General features: G+C 44.2%; 1 protein-coding gene across 1 annotated transcript in view; it reads left to right on the top strand.

Annotated features, from left to right (window-relative positions):
* cfap206 (cilia and flagella associated protein 206) overlaps positions 1-14,994 on the top strand; it is a 30,323-nt gene extending 15,329 nt beyond the window's left edge. The window contains exons 7-12 of the mRNA XM_078400231.1: positions 1,790-1,909; positions 2,822-3,020; positions 6,608-6,748; positions 8,256-8,449; positions 12,214-12,345; positions 14,165-14,994. Of these exons, the coding sequence (XP_078256357.1) occupies positions 1,790-1,909; positions 2,822-3,020; positions 6,608-6,748; positions 8,256-8,449; positions 12,214-12,345; positions 14,165-14,398 (1,020 nt within the window). The 3' untranslated portion in view covers positions 14,399-14,994. The remainder of the gene's footprint in view (positions 1-1,789; positions 1,910-2,821; positions 3,021-6,607; positions 6,749-8,255; positions 8,450-12,213; positions 12,346-14,164) is intronic.
* The last annotated feature ends 5,553 nt before the right edge of the window (positions 14,995-20,547 follow it).

Here is a 20,547-nt window from a genome sequence, read left to right as displayed (position 1 = left end):
CCCATATACATGCATGCCCATACCAGTATAGATCTAAGATAAGGAATTCACTTCTCTCTGTCCAGCACATAGAATATAGACACAAAATGCTGGAGTAACTCAGCGGGACAGGCAGCATCTCTGGAGAGAAGGAATGGGTGACATTTCGGGTCGAGACCCTTCTTCAGTCTCGACCCGAAACGTCACCCATTCCTTTTCTCCAGAGATGCTGCCTGTCCCGCTGAGTTACTCCAGCATATTGTGTCGACCTTTGATTTTAACCAGCATCTGCAGTTCTTTCCTACACATAGAATATAGAACAGTGCCAAACAGGAATGGGCCCTTCGCCCCACGATGGTTGTGGCAAGCATGATGCCAAATTAAACTGACCTCATCTTCATGCACATGGTCCATATCGCTCTATTCCCCGCACATGGTCCATATCCCTCTATTCCCCGCACATAGTCCATATCCCTCTATTCCCTGCACTTTCCATGTGTGTATCCAAAAGCCTCTTGAATGCCATTATTGTATCTGCCTCCACCACCACATCTGGCAGTGCATTCCAGGCCCCACCACTCCCTGTGTAAAAAACTTGCCCTGCACATCTCCATTAAAGTTTCCTCCTCTCACCTACAGCTGTGCCCTCTAGTGTTGGACATTTCCACCCTGGGAAAAAGGTTCTGACTGTGTTCCTATCTACGCCTCTCATAATTTTATATACTTCTATCAAGTCTCCCCACAACCTCCAACATTCCAGAGAAAACAATCCAAGTTTATCCAACATCCCCCTGTTGCTGAAGCTCTCTAATCCAGGCAGCATTCTGGTAAATGTCCCCTGCACCCTCTCCACAGCCTCCCACATACTCTCTGTAATGGGGCGACCAGAACTCTGCCCAATACTCCAAAGGCGGCCTAACCAAAAGCCTACAGAGCTGCATCAGGTGAACAAGAAATTAAGTAGAACAGCTGTGTAATTGGTTTCTACCCAAATACAGCCACTGATGATAATTTGCTCATATCCCTTTGTTCCAGTCAGTCAAAAACCTAGACGAGCACTTTCCTCTTGATTTTATTGATGAATACGAGGAAGCGTGGAGAATCAACATTATGGAGTTCAAATCCTTCGGCTCAACTCGTCCATGCCGACCAAGGTGTCCCATCTAAGCCAGTCCCATTTGTCTGCCTTTGGTCTAGATCCTTCTAAACCTTTCCTAACCATGTACCTGTCCAAGTGTCTTTTAAATGTTATTGTTCCACGTGCTTCATACACTTTATCTGGAAGCTTGTCCAAGTACCCACCGGCATCTTTGTGAGAAGGTTGTCCCTCAGATTCGTGACTTTAACGGATGCTCTGGCCACCACCCCCACCCACCTATTTCCAATGGAGCAGTTAAAATCCCAACTCCACTCACCCTCTTAGACACACATGCACACACACGCGCACACACACACACACACACACACACACGGGTTGCTATTTAGAAGTCATGGCTTTTCTTTTTAATGGGACTAAGTACTGAAGAGGGCCAGGTGTGGAGAGGGACATCAGATCGTGGGATGATTGGAATGGAGGTGGCGGCTGCAATGGGCCTTTGTGGCCAACTACAGCTGGGACTGTTAACATGGCGCCAAAATGGAGCCTCTTACATATGGACTCAGTGGGCTGTTCTGTACATTGTGTGTTGACTGGGGTGATTGTGCTCATGTAGGGGGACAGTCTTGCTGAGCTGTGTGCAGAAAATGTATTTCACTGTATCTGGTACGCGTGACAATAAACCATTGAAACCATTCATTTTTTCCTATGCAGGCTGAAATCACCACATGTGCTAAACAGGTTGCAAAGCTCCAGGAGCAATTCACCAAGGAGATGGAACAGTTGAACACTGTGGTTAAGTCAAAGGCAGCAGTACCCACTGCACAAGTTTATGTAGGTATTGTCCTCATCAGGTTTGTTTCTCTGGTTGAAAGTCTTACGGAACTTTGTGACGTGCATCACTGTCTTCCTTGAAAGTTGGATAGCTTTTGTGTTGCCATTTTAAAGCGAAGGATTAAAAGAATCCCTGAAGAAGGATCCCAACCCAAAACATTGCCTATCCATGTTTCTCCAGAGATGCTGCCTGACCTGCAGAGATACTCCAGCACGTTGACTCTTTCATTTCTATTCACTTCCTGGTTTTAGTTTCAAGATGCTTTTTACAAATAATTGTAATATTTTTATCAAACCAATTGGTTTGATCCAGGAGAACATGACCACAAAAAGTTGGGAGATTTATTTTACCTGGGGACACTAAAGAACCAGATGGGTTTGTATGATATTCCAGTTACTGATACTTCCTTTTAATTCCAGACTGATTTAATTTTTCAATTTTGCTTTCACCAGATATCATAGTGGGTTTCAAGCTCATGCTTCTGGATCAATCGTCCAGGCCTCTGTCCAGTAACCTAAACTATTTTGCTATAATATTGTGCATTTTATATGTGACTTGGACAGGTGCATGGATAGAAACGGTTTAACTGGATGTGGACCAAATACAGGCAATATTAGCTTTGACAGGGAATCTTGGTCGGCATGGACGAGTTGGGCTGAACGGCCTGCTTCCGCGCTGTAGAACTCTATGACTCTCTGACTTCTGTTCTCTGACAGACAGATCAGTCTGAACTGAAACGTCACCTGTCCATGTCCCCCAGAGATGCTGCCTGATCCAATGAGTTACTCCAGCATTTTGTATTCCATTGACTTATGCGTGTACATCAATTAAGTTACTTGGACGAGTTGGGCTGAAAGACCTGCTTCCGTGCCGTATGACTCTATGACTGTGATTTCTGTTTATTTTGCCAGCCTCATTTTATTTCTCTCTCCAACCTGTGGAGCAATTTCCAAGATGAGATGGTGCTGCTCAGCGTCTTCAGCAACTTGTTAACCAACCTAGATCCGTACATGGGAACCCATTCACAACTCTTTCCAGAGGGTGTCATTGGGCCCTTGCTAGAAGGAGCTGATGTGAAAACAGATGCGCAGAGACTAAGTGAAGTATCAGGTATGTCTGACGTATCTTGTGTGTTGGAAAGCGAGAAGAACTTTGCCAGATTTTGCAAACTTGAGCTCCCATTTTGGGGCTTCCTTTTGCAGTTAAGCAGATTTGGAATTTGATCCCAAGGGTCAGGGAGCCAAGTGGTCAGGATTGCAGATTTAAAGAATCTTAATGAATCATATTTTCTTTCGCAGGCAAACAATGTTAAGAATTACTAATAGGAACATGTTGCGACATCCCTTTTACAACAATCTGTGACTGGTTCTTAATGCAATAATATCAAGAAATATCAACACTGCCCTGGATAAAATTGACATTATTGGGAATAATTAAACTGAATCAGGCATCCATTTCACACCCCTCTTCATTGGCTTTGATAGGAGGTTCATGTAAACAGGAAGCTATGCAAATTGGGTTCATTTTCCATTAGGAGCCTCTGGTTAAAATGACTCTCTTACAGTGTTAGTGACTGCAGCTGCCTAAAGATGGCACTGTTGATTTACTTCAACAATTGTAAAACCATTCTCATTCTTTTAACTTCTTATCAAACCCAACTTTTGCCCTTAATCGTACTATATATACATCATCACATAATGAGTACAGTTTTTTAAAAAAAATGGTTCGAGCACTTCTACTGACGCTACTCATGTAGAAAACATTTTATCGGGATGCATCAGCACAGCATGGTTTGGGAACATCTCCATCCAAGACTGCAAGAAATTGCAGAGAATTGTGGGCTCAGCCCAGATCGTCACGAACAAACCAACCTCCCTTCCATTGACTCCATTTACATCTCACGCTACCTCAGTAAGGCCACCACCATAATCAAGGATGAGTCGCACCCCGGCCACTTCCTCTTCTCCCGTCTCCCAATAGGCATTGTGTGAAAATGCACAAGTTCAGATTCAGGGACAGTTTCTTCCCAGCTGTTATCAAGCAACTGAACCATCCGACAACACCAGAGAGCGGGTCCTGAGCGACTACCTCTTTGGAGACTCTCGGACTATCTTTGATTGGGCTTTACTGAAGTTTATCGTGCACTAAACATTATTCCCTGCATCTCTACACAGTTTCATGGCTCTATTGTAATCATGTAATTATCTTTCCGCTGATTGGTTAGCACACAACAAAAGCTTTTCACGGTACCTCGGTACATGTGACAATAAACTAAACTCAACTCAAACTCAAGCTAAGTTGTAGATGCCACCTTTGTTTGTTCTGGTTGCTCTCCTCCATTATATTGTGATTGCCAAGGGATTATAGTTAGATTGAATGAGTGGGCGAAAACAGGATCCGGGTGTTCTTGTGTGTGTGAAGCAAATATGTTAGCAGGCAAATGCAGCGAGTCAAACTGCACAAAGGCAAATAGCACTTTGGCCTTCATTGCAAAGGAGTTGGGAATTTAGAAATAGGAAGGTTTTGTGAGACCACAGGTAGGGAGCTGTGTGTAGTTTTGCTCCCCTTAACTAAATTAACAATGTAGTTATTCAGATGCAGTCATATGGATATAAAGAGGACTTCCATTGTGAGGATACACAGGTTGGGTGTATATTGTTTGGAATTTAGGAGAATGAGGGGTGACCTTATGGAAAATTTTAAGATTAGAAAGGGACATGATGCGGAGAGGTTGAAATGGTTTCACAAGTCTCAAAGGAGGGAACATTGTTACAACAAAAGGGACCAGCTATTTAAAAGTGAGGTGTGTAGAAATTTCATTTCACAAAGGCTAGTGAATATACGGAATTCATTATCCCAGAGGGTCGATCTTCAGAAGTGTAGTCTTTTTCCCAAGGTAGAGTATTCTGAAACTGGAGGAAATATACTTTAGGAGGGACTAGAGATTTAAGAGGGTCTTCAGGGGTAACTTTTTCATTTAGAGGGTAGTCCGAATCTGGAATGAACTAGCAGTGAAAGCTTTTGAAGTGGTAACTATAATCATTTTTAAAAGACATTTGGACGGATGCATGGATAGACAGGATTTAGAGGGTTATGGGCCAAGTGCAGGCAGATGGGACAAGCACAGAATGCCAACTTGGATGGCGGGAACCTGGTGGGCCAAAGGGCCTGTTTCTATGCTGTGAAGCTCTATGACTCAGTGGAAGTTGATAAATTGTTATACTGATTGATACGGGCATGGGCACAGAGGAGGAGTTGAGGCCTGGGGTAAATAGGCCATGATCGTATTGAATGGGGACAAGCCCGAGGGCCCAGAGCTACCTTTTCCTATTTTTTATGTTCTTATATTCCACTGTGTTGAAATGCACATAATGGCAAAGATTTTGGGACCTGTAAGCACATGTGGTTAGATACGGTACGCTCAGATTGACAAAAAAAACTGGAACAACTAATCTGAACATTGATCTCAGCCCAAAGACTTGTACTTACTTGTCAAAACTTATGGAATCCTTGAATATATTGTCAGGACTCGGCGGGCTTGATATGGGTGGCCAGGGTACATGGTGGAAACAAGGAACTACAGATGCTGGTTTACAAAAAAAATCCCCAAAAATGCTGGAGTAACTCAGCAGGTCAAGCAGCATCTCTGGAGAACAAGGTGGCATTTCGGGTCGGGACCCCTCTTCAGACTGATTTAAGAGGGGGGGGGGGGAAATGCTTGAAGAGAGGAGGGGCAGAACAATATCTAGCAGGTAATAGGTGAACACACGTGAGGGGCGATAGATGGTTGGACAAAGGTGAGAAATGAAAAAGCAGAAGGTGCGAGACAAAAGAATTGATAAGTGTAAAGGGTTGTACACAACACATATCCCCACTTTAATACAATATAGGCACAAAAGTTTGGAGTAACAGCGGACAGGCAGCATCCCTGGAGAGATGGGTGACCTTTCTGGGTCGAGACCCTTCTTCAGATTTAATACCTTAATACAGCTAACTTCGTCTTTCTGATAGAAGAGCTGATCACTTTCTGGTTTCAAGATATTTTTTACAAATAAGTTTAACATTTTTATATTTTTGAAGGTAACCAATAGGTTAAAAAACGAAACACCAAATGCGAATGCAGTAAATCTGGACAGAAATTGCTGGGAATCCTTGGCCGTTCTGACAGTATCGCTGGAGAGAAAAACTGAGTTAATATTACGGGTGAACAGGCTGGGCAGAAAATGAGACGTCCCTAGTCCTCTTGCGCAGAATAGGGGAATCGAGAACCAGAGTACATAGGTTTAAGGTGAAGGGAGAAAGATTTATTAGGAATCTGAGGGGTAACTTTTTCACACAAAGGGTGGTGGATGTATGAAACGAGGTGCCAGAGGAGGTCGTTGAGGCAGGGACTATTACAATGTTTAAGAAACAATTGGACAGGTACATGGATAGGACAGGTTTGGAGGGATATGGGCCAAACGCAGGCAGGTGGGACTAGTGATGGGTTAAGTTGGGCCGAAGGGCCTGTTTCCACGCTGTCAGACTCTCTGACTTTATGACTAATGTTACATTACATCGGTGGGTAGGTCTTCTCCACCTTATTTAGGAACATGACTAGAAAAACCTGTACCACTATCTTCATGAAATGAGGGCATTAATTTAACAATATGTGACAAATGCTTACTCTGACTAACTCCCGTTGTTTTGCTGTGCAGGCGAAAAAATAAATCCATCAGACATCAAGAATCGTGAGTGGATCTTTCCAGACATCACCCTAGTTTGCCAACAACTGACCGTGCAGTATCGAGGATTCTGTGCCTATGCACTCAGTGCAAGGCATGGTCTCCTTCTCAAAGGTATATAGACAGATCAGTCTTTTATTGAAGAAGCAAGGAACTGGAATTAATTATGGATTTCTAACAGCTTCCCATAACCGATTTAGTTTAGTTGGGAGATACAGCGCAGAAACAGACCCCTTCAGCCCACCGAGTCTGTGCCGACCAGTGATCGCTGTACACTAGCACTATCCCACACACTAGGGACAATTTACAATTTTTACCAAAGTCAATTGACCTACAAACCTGTACGTCTTTGGAGTGTGGAAGGAAACCGGAGCACCCGGGGAAAACCCACAGGGTCACACGGAGAATGAACAAACTCCGTACCGCCAGCACCCGCAGTCAGGATTGAACCCGGGTCTTTGGCGCTGTAAGGCAGCAACTCTATCACTGTGCTGCCATGCCACCCCTAAACAGATGCTTGACTCATAGATCCACAATTTTCTGTTTTCTCTTTGTAAACTTCCTTGAACAATGCACTTAAATATCGAATTTTACAATCTAAAGGAATAACTCCAGAATTGAGAGAGTTTTGGAAGATTAAATCCTGGGTGGTAGTGACGTTTGTCCATCTTTACTGCTGTTATTTTCTCTAATAAGGTTTTATTGCTTACTTAAACTTGATTAATGATTACCTTCTAAGGAATGCGTTTTCTTTGGCAGTGAATACTGTAGCCAAGTAATTATTCAACAATTTTATCGTTATTACATTCAATCGTTTTTTACAGAGCTTATGTTACCCTTGACTATCCACTTCTTTAACTGTAACTCAAAAAGAAGAGCTACTTTTGATACCTCTGGATAGGTTATTTTAAATGTTCTTTTTGAATTTTTTAATGTTGTCTTTCTTTGCTGTTCTACTCCCCATTCCAAGCCTGCAAAACAAATATGTGTACCGACATGTGATAAATGGCATGAACTTCTTTCTGTGGTGGAACTATAGCAGCTGGCTCTGTGTCTTTTGCCTCCCACCTGAAAAGCCTTTGATCTTAGTTATGTGACTAGAATTGACTGCTGAGTTTGTCCTCAGGAAGTTAAACTTTAATTTTTCAACACTGTTATTTTCTCGATCTTCTCCTCTCTATGTGCTACGTACCATTCCAAGAGCATAAATAACCTGAAAATCCTACTTTTTGGCTTCCTGAGCTACATAAAAGCAAAAATCGATGTTTTTTCCTGTTGCTTTCATGTCCAGTTGAGAAGCATTTAAGGTCCATTGGTACTGTCCAATGATACTAATGATTTTGAGTTCAGAGCTTTTTGAGCAACAAAACATTTTAATAGAAGTAATTTTATATTTAATATAATTTATTTTCTAAACGTTCCATTTTTTAAATTTTCCTAAAGGAAATTTGGTACTTTTTCATTGCTATTGTTCATGTTAGGCAGCTATGATTAAAAAAAATTATCATATTCAGCAACTCTACTGCTGCGCCACCATGCCACAAGTAGAAGCTGGGGAATTTAATTTCAAGCATTGTGTAGAAATGACTTTAAATAAACTTTTTTTCTTTTTTTTCCCAAGGCAATCCAGCTATTGGGATTCTTAAATATCAAGAAAAATATTACGCCTTCTCCTCAAAGGAGGCTGCCACTGCTTTTGCTCAAAAGCCCGATTATTATATCATTAAGGCAGCGGAGGAAGCCAAACAATCTCCAGAGCTCATTCAACTCCTGGAGCTCCACCAACAGTTCTCCACAATTACTTCTGATTCACAGGTAAAGCCCTCTTAAATCCAACTTCACTGTGCAAGCAAAGGAAAAGGAAAGAAATCACGCATTATTTGCGCTCTGAGCGCTAGAACTTGTCCCCGTTCCAAGTTCCACATTTCAATGCAGTAAACAGAAAATAACGCTAATTTTGTCCGAACTGAGACTTTGACACATTGGGCATTCTGACAAAAATTGTGAGATTTTCCACAGAATGTGGAATTTAGAGTTGGCTTCATATGTAGATTCCAGCTTTAAAATCCTCAGATAAGAGTACAGTTCTCTTAAAATACTTTATTTGTAACTAACGAGCTTTATGCATCTTTAGTTTAGTTTAGTTTAGAGATACAGCGCGGAAACAGGCCCTTCGGCCCACCGAGTCGACACCGACCAGTGATCCCTGCACATTAACGTTACTTACTTACTGCGACTAAATTATCTAGTGTTTTAGAACAAAGTTCTGAATATTTGATGATCATTTAAAGATCACAATAATATGGGGAAAAAAAAGATATATTGGAGGTGGCAAAAAAGAAACAAGTAAAAGCCCATGAAAGAAGCAAAGGAAAGAGAATGGCGGCACAGTGGTGCAGAGGTAGAGTTGCTGCCTTACTGCGCCAGATACCCGGGTTTGATCCTGACTATGGGTACTGCCTGTACCTTTTTTCTGTGACCTCGTGGGTTTTCTCTGGCTGCTCCAGTTTCCTCCCACATTCCAAAGACGTACAGGTTTGTAGGTCAATTGGCTCCTGCAAATTGTCCCTAGTGTGTAGGTTAGTGCAAGTGTACGGGGTGATCGCTGGCCGGCGCGGACTCAGTGTTCCGAAGGACCTGTTTCCACGCTATATGTCTAAAGTCTAAAGAAGAAAAGGTAGCAGATATTCCTGTAGATAGGTACACAAGAAATCCAGTCCACCCTGCACGATCCTCCTCTAAACAACTGATGACAAAGCTAAATTTTTGGTAGCTGCACTTATGGAGTTTAGTTATTATCCAATGTCCCAGTTTCCTTTGTTAGGATTTCTCTATGCCCTGCACGGTGGAGGCGGTGACATTCTTTGATATGCAGAGATATGTTCTGCGTGCCCTCGGCATTGACCTTGACTTCAGACCACATGAGGTCTCATGCTATCAAGTAAGACACCGACATGGCAAACATCTGCCCTCACCTGATAAACCAAATGTGTTTTTATTAGATTAATACTAAATCAAGGATTGGAACCTGCTAAAGAACCTGCATAAGCCCCAAAACAGTGTTAAAATAATATAATACCACTTGAGCATGAATATCACGTAAGCCTTTTGAGGTATCTTTAATCGGACTTCAAAGTTAAAGAATAAAGGGTACAGGGTACAACATTTAGTGCAAAGATATAACAGCTGTACACTGTGGATGGCTTTATTATACTCATGTATACTCTTTTTTTTGGCTGGATAGCAAGCAATCAAAAGCTTGTCACTATACTTCAGTACACGCGACAATATACTAAACTAAACTATGTTCCAAAGTTCCTTCCATTCAAGAATCGGTGCCTACAGATGGAGGTCACATTGATTTCCTTCAAAGATCTGTGCTGACATTTTAATTATCGACGATATCTGTTAACGGCTTGGATAACGCAATGAAGAGCTACGTATCCAAATGTGTTAATGACACGAAGATCAGTGAGCAGTATAAATGAGATAAAAAAATTATAAAGTGACATTGATTGATTTTGTGAGTGGGCTAAATTGTGGCAGACAGATTCCAACAGTGTGAGGTGATTTAATTTGTATCAAATAGTTAGAAATAGATATTATCAAAATAGATTTTTTTTTTTACAATAGTCTTCCAAAGCGATTTAATGATCCATTTGGCCCATTACTGAAATGATGTACAAAAATAATCATAAGGCAGATTATAATCATAAGGAAGATTATTAATTTTTTAAACATGGGGGTTGGAATATAAGGGGAAACTTTGCTACAGCTGTAAGGAATACTGGTTAATACACCTGAGATGTGGTGTGAACATTTCTGAGTATCACGTCTTCAAAAGATTATGTTGACCTTATCAGAACTGCAAATAAGCTTCACCAAAATATTACCAGGGCCCCAAAAGTTGGATTATGTGGAGGTATTGTACAGGGGATAAGAGAGGGCTTTGTTAAGGTATTTTGGATTTTAATGAAATATTCACTCACATATGAGACCAGTATTTAATGTCCATCTCTGATTGCTGGTGGTGGGCCTCCTCCCTGACGTGTCTTTATGCTGAATTGACTCCAAGGAAACATTTGTTGGGTTAAATGGAGAGAAACATTTTTTGCTGGTGCAGGAGTCTAGAAAAGAAACATATTTGTAAATCAGACCCAGATCCTTCAGAAGAAGAGTTAGGAAATACCTTTCAATTCAAAGGATAGTAGATGTCTGGGACTCTTTTCTAGAAAAAAATCATAAGGATGCTACCTTTCAGGTTTCACAAAATGCTGGAGTAACTCAGCAGGTCAGGCAGCATCTTGGAGAGAAGGAATGGGTGGCGTTTCGGGTCGAGACCCTTCTTCAGACTCACTACCTTTCAGGTTGATCATTTTCACCAGGCAAAATCGTGTAAGGATGTGTAGGAAAGGCAACTGGATTGAATGAAGATATAATTTGGTTATGAACATTGTGGAACTGATCTGAGGTCGGGATGACCTATTCCTGTTTATGTCTCCCTAATAGAACTAAGATCATGAAGTAAAAGGAAATGGGGTCAGACAGGAAATTATTTTTCATAAACTTGTACACTTTGGGCTTGCTAGGAGTATCGTGAATAAAAAAGATGAAATTAGAGCCTGGATCAGTGCTGGGAACTATGATATTGAGCCATTACAAAGAGTTGGTTGCAAAAGGAACATGACTGGCAGCTCGACTCTCCAAGGTTTTGATGTTTCAGACGTGATAGAGAGGGAGGGGAAAGAGGTGAAGGAGTTGCTTTGCTAATCAGGGAGAATATCATGGCAGCACTCAGAAAGGGTATACTGGAGGGTTCGTCCACTGAGGCAAAATGGGATTATACTGTAGGCCTCCCAATAGCCAGGAGATTGAGAAATGGATATGTAAACAGATTACAGAAAGAGGCAAATGCACCAGGTTCGGCATGGGGGTGTGGCCCAAAAGACCTGGTCCAGTGCTGTACTATTCAATGTTTTATAGTTTTAAGGGGCAAAGTGGGATTGTTGTTATCCTTCAAGAAATTTAGCATTTTCACACAGAGCAACCATTCTGTCCGCAATGTTTACACTTGCATTAGCACTAAATTACGCAAGTTACCTGTGAATAACCGAAGCAAATAAACAATTTATTCACACTCCTTATTACTATTGATTATCTTTGACAGAAGACGTTCGTGCATTTATAGAATCAGATTTGGTGCTGAAGCAACCGGTGCTGAATGCTTCACTGAAATCATTGTCATGATCATTGAAGCCAGATGCTGAAGAGCTGCCAAATAGAGGAGAAAGGAGGATAAATTCACTGTGATTTATTAGGTAGTTCTTCTTTACAATGGCATATCTGGAGCCATGAGCGGGGGTGATTGGTTCGAAGGTAGAAACATGATAAACAATCTCTCACCATTTGAAGAAGGCAGAGCAAGTCAAAAGCTTTTCATTGTACCGCGGTACACGTGACAATAAACTAAACAAAAGCTTTTCACTGGACCTCGGTACACGTGCTAATAAACTAAACTGTTTCCAGTTTTTCATTCTAGTATTTGCCTTTTCTCCCCGTATTTTCTTCCTAAATCCCAGCCGGAAAGATGCAAGAGACGCCTTGCAAAATGTGACAGTGCCACACAAACTGATACTCACATCCTGGAGCCAAACATTGTTAGATCATATGAATGGAATGAGTGGGAGTTAAGAAGAAAAGCAATACAAATGGTAGGATTGTATATTTTCCATTAACTCTGTTAAGATATTGAACCCACAAACCAAACCACTGTTAGATGGGGTTATGTACATCATCATAAAAGTAAAATATGCCTGGCATGTATAGGAGATGTACAACATCACTTTGATTCATATTGTTATCCAAGGAACGCAGTAACTGATGAACAAGTAGCATAATCAAGGACGTCTCACCCCGGGCACTCCCTCTTCTCCCATCAGGCAAGAGGTACAGAAGTGTGAAAACGCACACCTCCAGATCCAGGGACAGTTTCTTCCCAGCTGTTATCAGGCAACTGAACCATCCTATCAACAACTAGAGAGTGGTCCTGAGCTACCATTTGCCTCACTGGAGACTCATGGACTATCTTTAATTAGACTTTACTGGACTTTATCTGGTACTAAACGTTATTCTCTTTATCTGTACATGCTGGATGGCTCGATTGGAATCATGTATAGTCTTTCCACTGACTGGTTAGCACTAGGAGCATCTGTTCCAAGCTGGCAGGGGCACTGTTTCTAACATCGGTGAGACCAAGTGTAAATTCGGTGACCATTTCACCAAACACATACGCTCGGTCCGCCAAGGCTGACCGGATCTCCCAGTTGCTCCCCTTTAACTCCCCTTCCCGTTCCCACACTGACCTTTCTGTCCAGGGTCTGCTCTATTGCCAGCATGAGGCCACGCGCAAATTGGAGGAACAGCACCTCATATTCCGCTTGGGTGGCTTATAACCCAACGGTATGAACATTGAATTTTCCAATTTTAGTTAACTTCTCACAACTCGTCTGCCAACTTCTCTGGCCCCCCCCTCTCTTTCTCCCCCTCTTCTCTCCCACCTGGACTTCCCCCTATTTCTCTCCTTCAACCCCTCCCGCCATCCCATCCCTCTAATCCTTTCCTATCCGTGTATCTGTCCAAATGTCTTTTAAATGTTGTCACTGCACCTGCCTCAACTACCTCCTTGTGTAGCTTGTTTTATATACCCAACATCCTCTATGCTAAAAGGTTGGCCCTCAGGTTCCTATTAAATCTTTTCCCTCTCAACTTCAACCTACGTCCTCTAGTTCTTGATTCCCCTATTCTGGCTAAAAGAGTGTGCTTTCACCCTAGTGTCCTATCCATTCTTCTCATGATCTTATACACCTCGATCGGTTCACAGCCTCCTGAGTTCTAAGGGATCGAGGCCTAGCCTGCCCAATCTCTCCCTATAGCTCAGGCGCTCGAGTCCTGGCAACATCCTCGTGGACAGAGTGCAGGCTTCTCTGCACTCTTTCCAGCTTTATGCCATCCTTCCTATAGCCGGATGACGGGAACATATTACTCCAAATGTGTTCTCACCAATGTGTTGTACAACTGTAACATAAATGAATTTTGGTTAAAAAAGCAGGAGAAAGATATCTGACAAAAAATGTCACACCAAAATTCATTTTCCATCTTTTCTCATGGCTCTGACCTTGGGAGCTAGGCCTTAAAAAATCCCACCACAATATAATCCCACTTATTGATGATTTTTGTTGGAACTGCAGATGGTGGAATCTTGAGCAAAAAAAGTATTGGAGTAACTCAGTAGGCCAGGCGGTATCTGTGATGGGAATGGAAGGCCAAAGTTTGGGTTCGAGACCCTTCCTCTGACTGAAACGTTTCTTATTCATTCCCTCCACAGATGCTGCCTAACTCGCTGAGTTACTCCGGCATTTGGTGTTTTGCATTTAATTTTTGTTTCTGTAAAACTGTATTAACAGTGGTGATTGACATTGAATGCAGTAAGTCACGGGGTAAACGGCATCCTGTATTTTTGAATTTTTCAAGGCAAACCTGCGGCAGAAGGTCACACGTTACATGCAGACAACTCTCAGCCACATGAGAAGAGACAACACTTCCCAAGTCTACCTTCCTAAGGATAAGGCAGTACAGACAAAACGAGAGAACTCCTGCAACGTGCCCAGGCCACAGGTCTTCTATGCTGGTCTTCGTGGTGGAAATGTTACAGAACCCACACAAGTGATCAAATTCAACTTAACAAGAGCTGTAGATGAAACATAAAGCTGAGCTTCCTGCATCCACAAAAAGCTTTAACAACTATTTTTATTATTATTAAACATCTATATGGCTTTAGATTGTCAGATTTAGTATTAAGCTAGAAGAAAATGAAGATTTTTTTAAAATGCAGATCTGCAATATTTTGCAGCTCCAATCTTATTTTTCATATTGCAGTAGAATTTGTTACGCTAGCATGCACTAGCACAAATCTATGACCTCTTGAATAAAGTTGATAAAACATGTGGATTAAAAAGATGTTGGCTGTGGATTAGGAGTATTAAATTCAAGCACATGGAAAAATCCTTTAAATAATTTTAGAAGTACTGGGACCTGTAGAGTCATAGAGCATGGAAACATGCCCTTCGGTCCAATTTGCCTGACCAATCTTGTCATCATTCCCCACCATAAAAGGTGCAACTGTTTGAGAAGATTCACCACTAAGGAGATCGAAGATCACATTTTTTCAAAGTTCACACGTTATCCAAAGGATGAAAAGAATCAAGCTGCTTTACTGAATCTTAATGAAATAAAATGTGTAAGAACAGCTTATTGTAAATGTAAACACTGTCTTAAACGGATTTCAAGCCTAATTAGAGTATATGCATTCAGTTACTGAATGCATAAAGTGAGGAGTTTTGGGGGCAGGGTAGCAGAAAGATGGTGTCAATGCACTCAAGGGCCTTGGTTTAAGGTGAGAGGGGAAATGTTTAAAGGGGATGTGAGTGGCAAGGTTTTTATACAAAGAGTGGTGGTTATATGGAACAAGTTGCCAGAGAAGGTGGTGGAGGCAGACACAATTACGATGTTTCAGATATTTGGACAAATGTATGGATAGGCAAGGTATAAAGAGTCATGTGCTAAATGCAGGCAAATGGGAAAATCTTAGATAGACATCTTGGTAAGCATGGACAAGTGGGTTGAAGAACCTATTTCCGTGTTGTATAACTATGAATCTATGAACCAAGAGTAGAGTAGCCAGTTTTTTTAAGTAAAGATCCTCTTTACTAAAGTAAAGGTCTGAAGAAGGGTCTCGACCTGAAATGTCACCTATTCCTTTTCTCCAGAGGAATCTCATGACTCGCTGAGTTACTCCAGATTTGTGTGTCTGCTCCCTTCTTCCTGCTGGCTTCATGATTAAGTGCATTTTAAAAATAAAACCAGACCAAGTGGACCCTTGGGGCCCAAACCTCTCCTGCATTGGTGCAGCACCCTCTCCCCCCCCCCTCCTCAATACCAACAAGTCTGTAAAATCTAGAGGGAATCTGTGTGGTTCAAACTACTCCATTTACACAAATTTAGTATTGAAATTTCACCATTGAATGGAAGTAAAATTTATGAATGATGTCTAATATCAAATTAATTTGTTTACACGTTTACTCAAGATAAAATTATTCTTCTGATTCCTTCCATTTGAGCTTGTCTAAAGATTCTTGCTGTTATCCAAATATATCTTACAGCTCTTGATCCTGGTTTCCATAGCTCACAACCGGGTGGCACTGTAAGTGGCAGCCTCGCCAACAGCCTGTCTAGTCCCTTTCTTCTTTTGTTTGTTTTTAGTCTGTTTTATTTGTGTTTTAGTGTATCTTTAGTTTTGTATTATGTGCAGGGGGTTAGCGGAAACTTTTAAAATCTCTTCCCTCGACGGAGATGCGACTTTTTCCGTATCGTATCTCCGTCCGCACTGCGGTCCCTTTGTTAGGGATCGGCTTCGGGAGCTCCAACCGCAGGAGCTCCGACCGCCCCGATCGTGGGAGCCTCGATCACCCCGTTTCGAGGGCTTCAATCGCCGACTGCGGGAGCTTTGATCTCCCCGACTGCAGATGTTTCGATCACCCTGTCCGCGGGAGAAAAGGAGGAAGAAGGTAAAAGTTCAGTTCTTCGCCTTCCATCACAGTGAGGAATGTGAGGTCGCCAAAAAACAAGATGGACGTGCTGCCTGCACTGGTGGGGACTCGGAGGGAGTGTCATGAGTGCAGTGATCTCGGTGTTTGCGGGGATATCGTGCTATGAGAACATCCTGGAGTCTGCTGCGAGTGTGGACGGCTTTTTGATTGTTCGGCGGACAGGAACTGCAGAGAGAGTGACAGCGGTTGGTACAACTCTGGTCACATCACGGTGAAGGAGCGTGTGTGTGGCCCGGACATTGAACTGATGGCTGTGGGTCTCTGCTTATGCTGTGTGCCCTGGGGATTCTCACATGCCACTGTGATGGCTGTTTATGTTTAAATTTTTATGTAGTTTTGTATCTTGTTGCTTTTTTGGTATGACTATGGTAAATCAAATCTCACTGTACACGTGACAATAAAGGATCATTGAACATGCAAAAGTCCGGTGGGACTTCGCCCGAAGACTCGGCGGTCAACGGGATTGGGGAACCGCTCAACGATTTGTCGGATGGCGTAACAAGGAGGATCTGTAGTAGTCGGACGCGAGGAGCAAGGGCCGGTAGGAGGGGTAATGCCTCCAGCGCCTTCAGGTAGGCTGCAGGAAGTGACAATAGGTGCAGGAGTAGGCCATTCAGCCCTTCGACCTAGCACCACCATTCATGGTGATCATGGCTGATCATCCACAATCAGTACCCAATTCCTGCCTTCTCCCCATATCCCTTGACTCCGCATTTTTAAGAGCTCTTTCTAACACTTTCTAGAAAGCATCCAGAGGTGTCCCCGGACACAAAGATGGCCGGGCGAGGAGTGGAGAAGAGAGGTTCGTGGGTTCGCCAGGAGCTGCTCCAGTACATGGATCGCCCTGGCCGACATTGGACTTTGAATAATGGCACCAAAATGGCGGAGCCTGCATGTGTAATGAATGCAAAAATAATTTCACTGTGCAGTTGCATATGTGACAAAGAAAGCATGATCAAAGATACTAGAGTAACAAGATAGACCACTCCATTGAAATCGCCTATACTGAAGTGCAATAGAGCGGAACAACCGCCATTTTAGTTGACAAAACCAGCCATTCGCTGTGCCACTCGCAGTGTAATCAGTGTTGTGGGGGAACAGGGTGTGTGATGAAACCATGAAAATGCAGAATATATCTTATCTATCAACTCACATTTTGTTCTTTTTTATTTTAAAATGTTTTCCCCCTCATCTCAGTTCTAAATGGCCTACCCCTTATTCTTAAACTGTGGCCCCTTGTTCAGGACTCTCCCAACATTGGGAACATGTTTCCTGCCTCTAACGTGTCCAAACCCTTAATAATCTTATACGTTTCGATAAGATCTCCTCTCATCCTTCTAAATTCCAGTGTATACAAGCCTAGTTGCTCCAGTCTTTCAACATATGATAGTCCCGCCATTCCAGGAATTAACCTAGTAAACCGACGCTGCACGCCCTCAATAGCAAGAATATCCTTCCTCAAATTTGGAGACCAAAACTGCACACAGTACTCCAGGTGCGGTCTCACTAGGGCCCTGTACAACTGCAGAAGGACCTCTTTGCTCCTATACTCAACTCCTCTTGTTATGAAGGCCAACATTCCATTGGCTTTCTTCACTGCCTGCTGTATTTCTCTCTTCAACTTATTTTTCACATGATGTAAAAAGCGATTCGACCTCTCTCACATGATAGGGAGAACCATGTGCTGAGAAGTGTGTGCATGACTGATTATATATATATAATCAGTCATGCACACACTTCTCAGCACATGGTTCTCCCTATCATGATCACTGTTCTCTCACATACATTTCATGAGGGCCGACCCATACACATTCGCAATCAGTGAGATCAAAATTATTTTCAGAAACCCTAATATTGTGAATAAAATAACTATGAACACATGTCAAGATATTTTTTGATTCTTTTCATTCTATATTAGTGTAATAAAATGTAATGCTGTAGGGACATAGGGATTGGCTGGAAGAGTTCGAACCCTCGGATTGGCTAGCGATGTCACCAGGTGTGCCAGCGTGGGAGGGACAAGCAGTCTAGTGTTGAACTCCGTTTAGAGAAGACGTTTTGTTAGTTGTCTACAGTTTTGGGTGTTGCGATTGTCACGGAGGTTTTTGCCTGTGCAATAAACTCTGCAACACTCATCCGCTTCCAGACTCGCTACATTGGTGACCCCGACGTGATCAACGATCACAAGAACATGTCGCAAGAAGGAGCGAGCAGCCGAACGCGGTCGGCGTTCACCTGCCTCCGTTCTGGGCTCATCAGCCGCACCTGTGGTTCGTGCAGGCAGAGTCCCAGGTCCACATCAAGAAGGTCTCGGAGGACCAAGAGAAGTTCCACCACCTGGTAAGCTGCCTACAGCCCGAGGTGGCCGCGCGGGTGGGACGGTACCTGACCAGCCCCCCCCAAACCGAGAAATACGAGGGACTCAAGAAGCTCCTGCTGAGGACTTTTGGTTTCAGCCAAAAACAGCAGGCTCTGAAGCTCCTGCATTTACCGGAGCTAGGGGACCGGCTACCGTCTGTCCTGATGACCGAAATGCTAACCTTGATCGGCGACCACCAACCTTGCATGGTGTTTGAGGCGGCATTCCGGGAGAAATTGCCTCGGGACGTCAGGTAGGTTTTGGCGGACGTCTCCTTCGAAGACCCGGTGGCGTTCGCGGAGAAGGCTGACGCGCTCGTAACAGAGGACTCGGCGGCAGACGATTCGGTAAATCGGGTTTCAAGGCCTAGGAGCGACCGGCCGCGCGGCCAAGATGGCGGCGCATTGGCCGCCATTTTACAAAAAGCCCGCCAAGACGAAGCGGGAGCGCCCGCCATTTTGCAGCGGGCCCAGGCAACAGAGCCACACAGGCACGGCTGGTGTTTTTTCCACAAGCGGTGGGGCAGTGAAGCCCGAAATTGCAGGGCCCCGTGCACCTTTTCGGGAAATGCCTCGGCCGATCGAATATAGAGGCAGTCTCGGTCGGCCGCAATCGCCGCCTCTACGTCATGGATCAAGGTACCGGCACCGTTTTCCTGGTCGATACGGGAGCGGTCGTTAGCATTGTGCCTCCCTACGGCTGCGAAGTTCGAGCAGGTAGGAAAGGCCCGTCCCTCATTGCGGTCAACGGCAATCCCATCCGCACCTACGGCAAGAGGGCCATGTCCCTGTCCTTCGGGTCAGTGACCTACCATTGGGATTTCATCGTTGCCGACGTGGGCCAGGCCATCCTGGGTGCGGATTTCCTCTGGGCTTTTTCGTTGGTCGCAGACGTCCGCGGGAAGGGCCTGCAACCCTCAGTGAGCAGCGTGGGGCCTGCTACTCCTCTCCCCGCCGCCCCACCCTGCCCGTCGATGCGGGCCATCGCCACAGCTCCCGATCAGTTCGCTGCGGTCCTCGCCGACTTCCCGCAGCTCCTCGTACAGCGGTTCGATGCCCCTTCCGCTAAGCACGGTGTCGTCCACTTCATCCCTACCGAGGGGCCGCCTGTATTCGCCCGGGCTCCCGACAAGCTGGCCATGGCTCGGGAGGAGTTCCTGAATTTGGAACGGCTGGGGATTGTTCGTCCTTCAGACAGCCCGTGGGCCTCCCCCTTGCATATGGTTTCTAAAGCATCTGGGGGGGTGGAGACCATGTGGGGATTACCGGCGTCTTAACGCAGCCACCCGGCTGGACCGCTATCCGATCCCTCACATACAGGACTTCTCTACCAGCCTCAAGGGCGCTACGGTTTTCTCAAAGATCAATTTGGTGCGGGGATATCATCAGATCCCTGTCCACCCACCGGACATTCCCAAGACGGCTACGATTACTCAGTTCGGGTTATTTGAGTGGTTGCGCATGCCGTTCGGTCTAAAAAACGCGGCTCAGGCATTCCAACGTCTCATGGATCATGTGGGTCGCGGATTGTCTTTTGTGTTTATTTATCTCGATGACATCCTGGTCGCTAGTCGTTCGGTCCAAGAGCACCTGGTCCACCTTCGCACTGTGTTCCAGAGGCTACAGGACCACGGCCTGATCCTCCACCCGTCCAAATGCCAGTTCGGCCTGTCCTCGGTGGATTTCCTGGGTCACCGGGTCACACCGGCCGGTGCCACTCCCTTGCCCGCTAAGGTGGACGCTGTCCGCTCTTTTCCCCGCCCTACCACCATCAAAGGTTTGCAGGAATTCGTGGGCATGGTGAATTTTTATCACCGGTTCGTGCCTGCGGCAGCCCGGATCATGCGCCCCCTTTTTCAATGCCTCGCGGGTAACCCCGCTGAGTTGGTC

Source organism: Rhinoraja longicauda, chromosome 5, assembly GCF_053455715.1.
Source record: "Rhinoraja longicauda isolate Sanriku21f chromosome 5, sRhiLon1.1, whole genome shotgun sequence".
NCBI lineage: Eukaryota > Metazoa > Chordata > Chondrichthyes > Rajiformes > Arhynchobatidae > Rhinoraja > Rhinoraja longicauda.
This window is presented reverse-complemented; position numbering and strand designations above follow the sequence as displayed.